Below are 13,568 nucleotides of genomic sequence, written 5' to 3' on the forward strand. Positions count from 1 at the left end.
TTAAAAAGCCGCAAGTGTTTCTGGGTAATGTAGGCAATATTCCCGCCGCTGCAGACGCCGCTTGTAGCGGAAGATGGTTTAGTTACCGTAATAACAAGGATTTTTAAAATGAAGCGTTCAACAAAACTATTGTCGTGGCTTAAATCAACAAAAACAGATGTGCAACAGGAGACAACAAGAACCGAAGAGGAGGACGTGTGTGAGCCTAGCACAAGCGCGAACAGTGACGCCAGTACCAGCCGCCCCACAACATCTGCTACTGTTACCAAAAAACGACAAAAAACAGTAAGGAGATATGACGAGAACTACATCAAATTTGGATTTATTTGTAGTGGACCAGAGGAAGAGCCCAGACCGCAGTGTGTGCTGTGTGGTGACCTGCTGTCCAATGAATCAATGAAACCCTCGCATCTCACCCGGCATCTAACAACCAAACACCCGGCACTTGCGGACAAACCAGTGAGTTTTTTTTTACGAAAACGTGAAGGACTGAAGCAGTCAAAGTCTGCGATTCAGTCCTATGGTACACCCACAAGCAAAGCACAGGAAGCATCATATCGTGCCAGCCTCCAGATCGCCAGAGCCGGTAAGCCTCACACAATTGGAGAAGAGCTGTGTTTACCATTAGCCAAAGAGATGACAAAGATCATGTGTGGAGAAGATGCTGCCAAGAAGTTAAACTTCGTGCCGCTTTCAAACGACACAGTATCAAGAAGAATAACAGACATGGTCAACGATGTTAAAAACACACTGATTGAACGCGTTAAAAAAAGCCGATATTTTTCCATACAGCTTGATGAGACAACAGACGTCGCAGATTTAGCACAATTATTGGTTTACGTGCGATATGAAAATGACGGTGCAGCTACGGAGGATTTGTTGTTTTGTCAACCACTTCAGACCAGAACTACAGCAGACCAAATATTCCAACTACTAAATGAGTTTATGCAAGAGAACGGACTGGACTGGAAAAGGTGTGTGGGTGTGTGTACGGATGGAGCAAGAGCAATGACTGGCCGTAATAGCGGGGTAGTGGCTCGCATCCGAGAGGTTGCGCCCGAGATGCGCTGAACTCACTGCAGCATCCATCGTGAGGCGCTGGCAGTGAAGAGGATGCCTGAAGAGCTTAAGTCTGTGCTGGATTCAGCTGTAAAAACGGTGAACTTCATCAAGGCCAGACCAATGAATGCTCGGTTATTTCACGTGCTCTGTGAGGAGATGGGAAGTGAGCATGTCCAGCTTTTACTTCATACTGAAGTAAGATGGCTCTCAAGGGGGAAGGTGCTTTCGAGGCTGTTTGAACTACACAGAGAGGTGCATCTGTTCTTGCAAGGAACAACCTCCCCCTTCGCAGACCTTTTTGAGGAACCAGTGTGGCTCTGCCAGTTGGCCTACCTGTCAGACATTTTCTCTCGTTTAAATGAACTCAACTTGGGACTACAGGGACTCTCTGTAAATGTTTTTGGTGTGCAGGACAAAATAAATGCACTGATAAAAAAACTTGAGTTATTTGAAATCAAAGTCAGAGCAGGTGATGTCTCAGCTTTCCCTGCGTTGGAGAGTTTTTTGTCAGAAAATGACCTGATGCTTGAAGATGGAGTGAGGGAGAACATCGCTGCACACCTTGCCTCACTCAGAGAACAGTTCTGCAAGTATTTCCCAGGGCTGCACAAAGATGGAGCTGGCAGCTGGATGAGAAATCCCTTCACCATTGACATTACCCACATGGTCTCAGGAGACTTAAATGCTGTTGAGCAGGAGAGTTTGATAGAACTATCTTGTGATGAAACACTGAAGGCTTCTTTCAAAGAGCACACGTTGGACTTTTGGATAAAGCAGTACAGTGAGTACCCTGTGCTTTCTGACAAAGCAGTGCGCACTCTCCTTCCCTTTGCAACCACCTACCTGTGTGAGAAAGGCTTCTCTTCACTTGTTGTCATAAAAACAAAGTACAGAAGCAGAGTGGAGGCTGAGCCCAACCTGAGACTGAAACTGACCTCCATTGACCCAGACATTCCCCGACTGTGTTCACAGAGGCAAGCACACCCATCACATTAAGCTCATGTAAGTGGTCATCATATCTGTGGATGTTTAATTGGAACTCTTATTCTGAATGCTTTTCCACACTTTTTATTCTTAAATCTTATTGTTCTGTCTCTGTGTTTGTGTTTGTCTCTGTTTCAGAAAGGAGTCACTAAAGCTGAGAAACAGCAAGAACTGTAGTCAGGCATAGCCTGTTTTTATTTTTTTGTCTTTTTTTTAAGTGAAGTCAGTAAAGTTATAACATTTCAGCACAGCACAGTTTTATTTACATTTTTAAGTACAGTTTCAAATAACATTGAAGATTTGTTTTATATTTATTTTATTACAATGTTTATTTCATTTTCATATGCAGTGCATTTTGATAGATTTTGTACAGTAGTTTATAATTTTCCAATTTTAAACACAGTGTTCCATCTGTGTATGATTGTTACAGTTGTCAACAATATTAAATAAACTTGTTAAATAAAACTTTCAAAATGTTTTTCATGAAAACTTTGACTTACTCCGCTACTGTACTTTAATGTTGGTCATTAGGCGGTACTTGGAGAGCAAATTATTTTCTCAGGTGGTACCAAGTGTAAAAAGTTTGAGAACCACTGATCTAAAACATGCAGGACACCGGCCCTCGAGGACCAGGGTTGGTGACCCCTGCTGTAAACCATCATGCTATCAGTCCTACAGCACCACCTACTGGTGACCTCCAGTACAGCACACACACGTGACATCTCCCTTTCTTTAGATTTTTTTTCCTTTTGTAATATACAAACTCAGTTTCATAACAAAAATGTGTTAACATACTTAACTGTTTCTCTCATTTGTACTCCAGCTATTAACTCAGTTTCTTTTAATATCACAATATAAACCACAACACAGTTGTCTTTAAACTTGCAACTAATTAGTAGGTGATTTCAATAGGACATCAGAAACATTTTGGAACAGATTTCTTTTAACACGTGTCCTTATTCTTTGAATCTTAGAGGAACTCTTACTGGCCTCCCATAACGTGTGGTTTTCACAGTTTCATTTGTTTTGTTCAACATGGGTGTGACAGTAGGTGAGGGTGACTTTGCTGCAGGAAACTGTTTCTCAGGTAAGAGTCTCTCCTCATCCTCACTGTGTTCAGTGTCTCTTCCTGCAGATTGTTCATTTTCCATCAGCTGCGGTGGATCAGGTAAGTTGTCGTCAGTCTCTGTTGGTTGTGTTACGGTCCAGTTTTCCTTTGTTTTCAGAATGTGTCTTCTATTCCTTCTGTAGATTTGGTGCTTGTCTGTCTGAACAATGTAGGACCTCGGCTTATCATGTGTGTTCAGAATAACAGCAGGGTGTTCTGCTGTCTGAGGCCCCGTTTACACGTAGCAAAAACTGTGGTGTTTTCATGCGTTTTGGCCGTTTGTTTACACGAAAACGAAGCTCAAAGTCTCCAAAAACCATAATTTCTGAAAACTCCGGCCAAAGTGGAGATTTTTTTAAAAACTCAGTTTTCACATTTGCTTGTAAACAGAGGGAAACAGACATTTAGGCTTCAGAACGTCACATTATGAGACAGAAACGTCACCAGCGTCATGAGTGCGACCTGTGTTTACAATTTGTTTGTAACCGTCAATATTTTCTTGTATTTTACCTGTTTTATATTCTAACGTCACACTTAAAAGTAACTCCACTTCTCTGTCACTCCAAACCAAAGACTCTCGTTCATCTTGGAAGTAACTGGCAGTCAAGGCTGATTTATGGTTCCGCGTTACACCAACGCAGAGCTACGGCGTAGGGTACGCGGCGACGCACACCGTACGTACAGTAGGCTACGCCGTGGATTTAACGCGGAACCATATTATTCAGGCTTCACATGTGTCATTTGTTGATGTTTTTTTCCAGGATTCTGATTGGCTAGCATGACTTTATCTTCTCGTTACACTGCCCCCTGCAGGTTTGGATGCTCATAGCACCTTAACAGATATTTATGCAGGTTCGTGTAAACGAGGATATTTTTCAAAACGTAGAGGGGGAAATATCTGTTTTTGTAAATACCCGGCTACGTGGAAACGTGGCCTGATTCTCACTCTTTCTCCTTCTTTCACTTCTAGTAGGTTCCTCGTGCCACGATCAAAGTAGCGTTTCTGCTTGTTTTGTCTATTTATCAAACTGTTTCTTACTTGTTTGAAGACTTGGGGCTGCAGCTATTTGAAACTGGAAGCTTTGTTTTTAATCTTCTACCCATCAGAACCTGTGCAGGAGAATAACTCACTCCACTCAGTGGTGAGTTCCTGTACTCTAAGGGCCCGATTTACTAAGATCCTAAATAAAGAGTACTAAATTGCGTGTGCACTGAAAAAGTTTGCGTGTGCTGTTGTTGTGTGTTTTGCGGGTGATCAACTAAGATTGCGTGCGCAATTGATAACAGGTGCAAACCTCAGTATTTAAATGAGGTGTTGCGTGTCTTACGGTTTGCGGCGCAAACTTTGCGCCATGGAGAGTGGATGGAAAGCAGGATATAGTCGCAAGCGCAAAATGAAATTTGACGAGTTGGAGTTATAGAGATATTAGTGGAAGAGGCAAATTGTTGTGCCGTATTCAGCACCCCTGCCGTGAAAAGCACCCCCTCGTATATTCAATGATAAGTAGACCAAGAAAAAAAACAACACACTGACACTTCAATATATTTATATATACACACTCACACAAACACATACTTAGGAGTTTATATTATATATATTTACAAATATTATGGAAGACAACACAGTAAGCAGGCTATTAATTAATGACATCAATAACCATTCACCCGATTTTTTTTTTTACCCGAATCCATGAGCGAATTTAAACATGAATCATTAACACAAAACTGGACGCTAAACAGAACATGGACAACAGAACATGAACAGAACACGGAATGAGAATATCATTTTTGTCAGACGAGGGGGTGCTCTTCACGGCAGGGGTGCTGAATACTGCACAACACCGGGGTATGACAACTGCAGAACAAGTATAGGCGCACAATGAGAAACACTTTTTTCTCCATGAAAACACATGATTTATTTATTATCACAAATAAAAAAATGAATGTGCCTCCTGTGGCAACCTTTTGCTGAATAATACTCGATTTAACATTCACATAAAATATTTCTCCTTTTGCATGTGGAGATTAGCACCTTCCTTTCGAACGTATTAAATATAGACGCAATCACAATCCACGCAAAAACTTTCAGGCTTGGTAAATCTCATGGCGTGTGGTAAATGGATCAATTTGCATCTTTCCCTCCCAGTATTTAGGATTTCTGGCGGGTACGCCCCATATTGATTATTCATCAGGGCAAAAGTACTAAATGAACAGCGTGTGCTATTTTGCGCATTTGAGAGACGCAGTCCTCTTTGCACGCTGTTAGTAGATCAGCTGGCACTTTGGTTTGCGGGTGCTGTCAAGTTTGCACACGTTTTAACACACGCAAACCTTTAGTAAATCGGGCCCTAACAGAGCAATGTATGGGTCCGTGTGACTGTCCTGTGCTTTTTTTAGCAGACGTTTCACTGTTTGAATGGCTCTTTCGGCTTGGCCATTTGATTGCGGAAACTCTGGGCTTGAGGTGGTATGTGTGTTTTGCAAACTCCTGCATTTCTCCACTGACTAGTTGCCTTCCATTATCAGAGAAGAGTTCATCAGGCACACCATGTCTGGCAAAAATAGATTTCAAAGCACTTATGATGTGTTTGCTTGTTGTACTGCTTAATTTTATGATTTCAGGGTACTTGGAAAAGTAGTCCACACAGAGAATGTATTCAGCATTATTAAAGTGGAATAAATCCATTCCCACCTTTGACCCAGCTCTCTCTGGGACTGGATGATAGCAGGGGCTCTTTTGGATTTTGATTTCTGTGCTTGTTGCACACTGCACATTTCTGTATCACATCTTCAATCTCTTTGGCCATCCCTGGCCAAAATAGGATATCTCTGGCCTGGAGCGGAGCAGGGGTCCCAGCCCCGGGGGGGCCAAGCATTCCAGATGGGCCCTTGTGGTCTAAACATCCCCGTTAGAACATAATCGCTAAAAAAATGCCACAGATCAGCCCTCTGACACACAACCACAGCAGCAGCACACGGTCAGAACCATCACATGAGGTTTCAGCACCATGGATTTACCAGTCATTATGTCAAACCTAATTATAAACTTAATGCAGACTTTAAGATAGAAGTATCAAACTGGAGATAAAAATCAAATGACATCCAGTGATGTCTATGGAAGCCCATTGTCCAGTAAAAGAAAAAAATAAGATGAAATCTTAGCCTTAAAAATAAAAATATCCCCACGGTAAGTCATAATTATGACATAAAAAGTCATAATTTCAACTTTTTATCCCATAATTTCGACTTTCTATCTCATACTTTCGACTTTTTATCTCTTCTATCTTTTTATTACACAAAGGGAGAAGGGACTATTTCTTTCATTTGTATTTTTTAAACAACGTTATCCTTATGAACGCAATTGTTATATAGTCCAACTTTCCTTATTTTATTCAGAACACTTTTTTTCCTCTTCGGCGTGGGCCCCCACGCAGCAGTGGGCCCGGGTCGGCCGCCCCCTCTGCCCCCCCGCCTGCTCCGCTAGTGTCTCTGGCCCTTTCCTTACTTTTCACAATTCCCATGTGAGTTTAGAATTTTTGAACACAAGTCCATCAGAGTATGCTAACTGTTCTCTGAAAGTCCAGTACGGTTGTAGTTCCTCTGGAACTTGTCTCCTTGACTCTGGCCATCCGTCCTGTATTGCTGCTATAAGCAGACTCAGCGTCTCATCTTGTTGTGTGGCCTCTTTGAACTGACTCAGCTTCTCCTCTGAAACTGGTAGCTGTTGGGCTATGTAGCATGTAGCTCACCTCCAACTCCTTCTCCTGTGTGACATCTGGGAGATCTTTCAGACTGGCTCTGCTTAATGCATCTGCGATGTGCATTTCTTTGCCAGACTTGTAAGTCACTTGTAGGCTGTATTTTTGAAGCCTCCTTAACATCCTCTGCAGCCTGGCTGGGGCCTTGTGAAGATACTTTTTAAAGATTGTCTCCAAGGGTTTGTGATCCGATTCAACCTGCACAGATCTCCCATACAGGTATTGGTGAAATCTTTCACAGCCAAAAACAATAGCAAGCAGGGGCCTCATCTATAAAGCTTGCTTGCGCACAAAAAGGGCCTGAAAGATGCGGAAGCCACCTTCTACGCAAAGGTTGGGATCTAAAAAGAAAAAACTAACTGAAAAATCTGCGTATCCCTACGGCAACCCCGACCCTCCCATAAGAATCTACTTAAGACACGGGGAACTGGCGACGCAGGCTGTGAGGTGGTGAAATGATGGTGTTGCGATGGCTTCCAGTGCAACTGTGAGAAACCTTGGTGTTGTTTTCGATCAGGATTTGTCGTTTAAACCATATGTTAATCAGGTTTGTAAAATAGCGTTTTTCCATCTCCGTAATATTGCAAAGATTAGGAAAATCCTCTCGCAGAGTGATGCAGAAAAACTAGTTCATGCGTTTGTATCTTCTAGACTGGATTACTGTAATGTGTTGTTATCAGGATGTCCAAGTAATTTGCTGAATAGGCTCCAGCTGATCCAAAATGCAGCAGCACGAGTGCTGACAGGAATCAGCAGGAGAGACCACGTCTCTCCAGTGTTAGCGTCGCTCCATTGGCTACCTGTAAAATTCAGAATTCAATTTAAAATTTTATTACTTGCATATAAAGCCCAAAACGGCTTAGCTCCGCAGTATTTACAAGATTTGATAGTGCCTTATGTTCCTGGCCGAGCTCTCCGCTCCCAGGGTGCAGGTTTACTCGTAGTTCCTAGAGTATCCAAATGTAGATTTGGAGGGCGGGCGTTCTGCTATCAGGCACCATTACTTTGGAACCAACTTCCAATCTGGGTTAAGGAGGCTGACACCACCTCCACCTTTAAAACTAAACTTAAAACCTCTCTGTTTAGTAAAGCCTATGGTTAATGTTTAGTAAACCTCTAGCTGGTGTTGGTAAATCTCTAGGTAGTGTAAACTTTAGTGTGTTAGAGTCAGTAGTCATAGTTGCAGCTATAGAACAAAACTATAATAGTTAGTCTCAAATATAGCTTCGCGGTAGATATGCTGCTATAGGCTTATGCTGCAGGGGGCACCGACATGATCCGCTGGGCGGTGCCTCTCACCCTTCTTCTCCTCTCCTTTTCCCTGCCTCTCTTCTCCATTACCATTTTTATTTATTATAAATATCTCATAGCTATCATTTTTGTCCATCGTTCCTGTAGTTTCTTGTGCCGGCCCCCCTTTTTTCTCTTTTGTGCATGTTTGCAGGCTGGAGCCTCGGGAGCTGCGTTCTGCCCTGTGTTCCCGGGTAATAATTGCTCGGGGGTTTATGTTTATGTTTATGTTTATGTTCATGTTCTGGATCTCTGGAAAGCGTCTAGAGACAACATCTGTTGTATTAGACGCTATATAAATAAAATTGAATTTAATTGAATTGAAATGAAGCCAGATTCATGTCATACTCTTAATAATGTCATCACATATCAGACTTATAATATAATAGCGCTGATCGTGTCCCTCTGTGTGTGAAGCTCAGCGTCAGTCAGGACTCTGGTGCTGCTGCTGCAGGACACGCCGGGAACCTCCTCGTCACCCACCGCTTTAGGACAGAACAAATTAGGGGGTCTGTAGAGCGTTTAGGGGCTATACGGAACCCATAAAGGGACACAGGTTTGTTTTCATATATATAATGAGTTTTACGCGCGCGTGAAACCTTTACGTGCGGGTGTAAGCCTAAATTAGGGTTCCGCGTTAAAACGACGCAGAGCCTACGCCGTGGGGTACGCGGTGACGCGCACCTACGCGTAGGCTCTGCGTTGGTGTGACGCGGAACCATAAATCAGCCTAGAGCAGCTCTGAGGGGAGACGGGAGGGGAGGAGGGGGGAGCGGGGGATGAAGCGAGGCGGCCGGGCCGTTCTCGCATCGCTTTCGCACAGGGTGTGTTGATGATTTGCAATTACAGGCTGAGCCTACCGTTAGTTTTTAAACTGTAAAAAGTGGGGGGGACAAAAACATGATTTTGAAGAGACGGGGGGACATGCCCCCCCTGTTGCGCCGGGGCACTCACAGCGTTTAGCGCAGTAACGGCGTGCTGCCACTCACTCGCTTTAATTATTTTATACTATTTATATACTCTTTCTACTTTTACTGTCACCACCAAATAATGTCGTTTTCCTGTCCTCCACCTCATCTAAAACATATAGATCTCAGATCTCAGTGAAATTCAGTGGCACGGTGGCTCGACACGTTTCATTCACTCTGACGCCAAACAGGCTGCAGGAAGCCACTGCGCATGCTCATGAAGGTATAAAGTGGGCGTGTAGAGGGCGGGATATGGGGCGGATTCAGCTGCGCAACCTTCCAGCTGGACTGTGATTTATAAAGAGAACATTGCGTGCAAGTGTGCATGCACATGGTTTTATTGATCCGGATTTTTTTTTGCGCCCGGCATTTTCGGCTTTTGAGCGTACGTGCACTTTTAGTATGAATTCTACGCAGTCCATTTTAAATGAGGCCCCAGCTCTTTTTCAATTTGAGCATATCGTTTTTCACAATCGGTTAGCGACCTGGAGCCATATGCTATGGGATGTCCTTCTTGTAAGATTACTGCTCCTAGACCACTTGTGCTTGCATCAACAGAGAGTATGACAGGCTTTTCCACATCCTAATGTTTCAGCACTGGTGTGTTACTCACAAGTTCCTTGAGTCTTGAGAAGCTCTTTTGTTGTTCGTGTTCCCAGTGCCAGATAGTGTCTCCTTCCAGTCACCTCCTGAGTGGTGCAGACTCTTCCCAGAGATTTGGGATGGATTTGGCGACATATTGCACCATTCCCAAGAATCTCTGCAGTTCTGTTTTGTCTTGTGGCTCTGGCATTCCTTGTATGGCTCTCAATTTTCCCATGTCTGGTTTCAGTCCATCTTTGCTCAATACCTGTCCGATGTAGCTGATTTCATTTAATCCAATTTTGCATTTGTCCCTGTTGAGTTTCATGTTTATGCTTCTCAGTCTGTCCAGTAGCTTTCTCAATCTGTTGTCATGTGTCTCTTGGTCTTCACCCCACACCAGAATATCATCAACAACATTTACCACTCCTTCAAGTCCTTCTAGATGTTGCTCCAAACACCTCTGAAAGACTTCTGGCGCTGAGGATATGACAAAAAGGAAGTCTCTTAAATCTGTACCTTCCCAACGGTGAGTTGAAAGTGCAGAGTTTGGAGCTCTCTAAACTAAACTAAAGTCAACTAAAGTAAACTCTCCTTATCTAGCTGGATCTGCCAGTAGCCATGATTGGCATCCAAAACAGAGAAAACCTTTGCGTTAGGCATTTCTGCTACTACTTCCTCCACTGTCTTGAGAGGATAGGGTTCTCTTTTTATCGCCTTATTTAAATCCAGTGGTGTAAAGTAACAAAGTACAAGTACTTCGTTATTTTACTTAAGTAAGATTTTTGAGAATTTGTACTTTTATTGATACTTTCATTTTTCTGTACTTTTACTTTTACTTCGTTACATTTTCAAGGAAAAAATCGTACTTTTAATCCGCTATATTTAAAATTGGACACGTCGTTACTCGCAACAAATTAAAGAACAGCACAGCGGGGGCTGATTTATGGTTCCGCGTTACACCGGCGCAGAGCTACAGCGTAGGGTACGCGGCGACGCACACCCTACACCGTAACCTACGGCGTAAGGTGTGCGTCGATTTAACGCGGAACCATAAGGCGGACGGGAAGGAAGGGGGGCGCGTGGATATACCGAGAAGGAGCCGCAGCTCCCGGGAGAGTTGCGCCGCAGAGGCGGGCCGGAAGGCCGGAGGAACCGCCGTCGCGGCGAGTACCGATGAGGACTGAAGCCTGAATTATGGTTCCGCGTTAAATCGACGCAGAGCCTCGCCGTAGGTTACGGGCCCTGCGTTGGTGTAACGCGGAACCATAAATCAGCCTTGAGCGGCAGCCGACGCGTGTCCATGCGCATCATTCTTTGATTCCACCCCTTCTAAGGTGGTTTTGGCATTTAAAAGTTCAAAAGTCTCATCCTTTATCAGCTGGGGTTGCTTAATGTTGTCACTGCATACTACAGGCTGGGGGTTTACCTGTCAGCGGGGCCAATGGGGAACAGCAGCAGTGATGAGCAAAGGGAGAAATTAAAATGGGGTAATGGAAACAAACACTAAAGGGGTCAGAATAATATCACCATTATTTAGAGTTGTAAGCAAATTCTTGGATTCTTCATTTCTTTGCAATCCTTTTGAAAATAATGTTGTACTTTCAATTTTGTACTTTGTACTTTGTACTTTTTACTTTTGTACTTAAGTACATTTTACACCACGTACTTTTGGTACTTTATTATATTTAAGTTGAGGTACTTTTATACTTTTACTTAAGTAATGTTCTTAATGGGTACTTTTTACTTTTACTTAAGTAATTTTCAAGCAGAAAATTTGTACTTTTACTTAAGTACAATATTTTTGTACTTTTTCTACCTCTGTTTAAATCTTGTGGATCAAGACATATTCTCATTTTGTGTGGTTTTACCACGGTCTCCTTGCTGCTCACCCAATCTGTGGGCTCTGTTTGTCTCTCTATGACATCAAGGCTTTCCATTCGTTTCAGTTCTTTCTCAATGTCCTTTTTTAAAGCGACTGGAACTTTTCCTGATGAAACTTCAGGATCTACTTGAATATGGTGACTTCCAGGCACACAGCCTAGTCCTGTGAATAAATCTTCATATTCACACAAGATGTCTGTATTTTTCTTGTCATTCCATAGATCCTTTGTACCATCCCCAGCTCAACACTAGACTCGCCTCCCAGTATTGCTTTTACTTCTTGCCTTATCACTTGAAATGTTATCTCATACTGTTTGTCTTTGTTCTGCCCCAGTGGCTTTTCTTTCTGTCCAAAAACGCCCACTAGCTTGAAGCTTGACTTTTTCAATTTGTCATAACTCAGTTTCAGCTTTTCTAATTCACTCTTTGACATGACGTTACAGGCAGCACCTGTATCTATCATCACTGTGATTGGCTGGTCTTTGACATTCACAGTCTCTTTCCAGACCACTCTGCCACTTTTCACAACCACTTTGTTCACATGCTTGTCTTGTTCATTAACATGCACTGTTCCAATGAACATGTCATTTTCATCATCACTTGCTGTGTCACATTCCACACCTCGTACTGTCCGGCGGTTATCTGTCTGTCCGCGACTCATGCACATCTTGGCGTAGTGATTTTTATGGTGACATTTGTTGCAGGTTTGACCACTTGCTGGACATTGTGTTGCTTCATGTTTGTACCCGCATCGTCCACAATCTGCATGTGATCTTTCCTTCTCCGTTTGTGGTCTGTCTTTCTTGTGCTTGTGTTGTTTGTGTATTTTTTGAACTTGCACGTCATTCTCTTCATGTAGCTTTTTGAGCTGGCTTGACTAACTTCTGCTGCACGGCAAATATCAACAGCTCTTTGTAGCGTTAGCTCGGGCTCTCTTAGCAATCTGCCTCAGATATGATCGTTTGTAAAACCACAGATGATCCTGTCTCTGATCAGTGACTCTGTCAGATCTCCAAATTCACAGTCTCTTGCTTTATTTTTAAGATCTGTGACGTAAGTATCAATGGATTCAGCATGGCCTTGCACTCTGGTATTAAACAAATGTCTCTGGTATGTTACGTTTTTTTCGCGGTTCCAGTACCTTCTGAACAGCTATTTTAAGCCTTCAAGTCCATCAACATCTTCATCAAACTCAAAAGTATTCTTCTCGGAGATTCCGCTCGCAATGAGATAAATCTCAAACTTTTGTATCCATACTCTCCAACTTTCTGCAAGATTGCCTTCTAAATGTAATGTCCCTGGAGGTCTTTGGTGGTCCGTCTTTCCGTCTTTTCAATCAATTTCTGACACCATGTAATATATCAGACCGTGAGGCAGCGTGAGGTAAACTGAATAAAGTTTCATTGACCATGATGCTCTCAGTCTTACAGTATCACCTCCTGGTGACTTCCAGTACAGCCAACATACATGACAGCCAATCTCTTCACTTTTTTCTCTCCAAATATTTTTGATTTGTTTTGTGTTGGTAGTGCTCCATGAACACATTCCACTAATCAGTACATTGAAAAGCAGCTACAATTAGCCCCTCTCCTGTAGTCGCAGCAACGTTTCTGTGTAGAGAAGTGAATTCAAAGTTATGGACAGAAAGTCGCACAATATATATAAGCCCATATCATGAAGTGCAGTTAAAGAGATATGTGATATTTGCAAGGGGGCAGCAGGTATCACTGATGCTTGCTTGCAGATGTTGGAAACTCCAGTTCATTTACTTCCACCCTGTCCACCTGTGTTAGAGGCATAGCAGAAGTGTCAGACAAAGACATTACGTCGACAAGTCCACATTGTTCGACTGCTGAAGGAGAAAAGACAAATGTATTGGGAATATTCATAAAACAGCATTCTAATCAGTTCAGATGACAATTTCCCTTTCAA

At 42.9% G+C, this 13,568-nt stretch overlaps 1 protein-coding gene and 1 pseudogene across 1 annotated transcript in view; both read left to right on the forward strand.

The window, feature by feature from the left end:
- The first annotated feature begins 726 nt into the window (after window positions 1-726).
- LOC133444919 (zinc finger BED domain-containing protein 5-like) lies at window positions 727-2,233 on the forward strand (annotated as a pseudogene).
- Window positions 2,234-3,081: 848 nt separating this feature from the next.
- Window positions 3,082-13,568, forward strand: part of phaf1 (phagosome assembly factor 1) — a 20,962-nt gene continuing 10,475 nt past the window's right edge. Inside the window, exons 1-2 of the mRNA XM_061722809.1 lie at window positions 3,082-3,133; window positions 3,182-3,214. Of these exons, the coding sequence (XP_061578793.1) occupies window positions 3,082-3,133; window positions 3,182-3,214 (85 nt within the window). The remainder of the gene's footprint in view (window positions 3,134-3,181; window positions 3,215-13,568) is intronic.

This window comes from Cololabis saira, chromosome 5, assembly GCF_033807715.1.
Source record: "Cololabis saira isolate AMF1-May2022 chromosome 5, fColSai1.1, whole genome shotgun sequence".
In the NCBI taxonomy this organism is placed as follows: domain Eukaryota; kingdom Metazoa; phylum Chordata; class Actinopteri; order Beloniformes; family Belonidae; genus Cololabis; species Cololabis saira.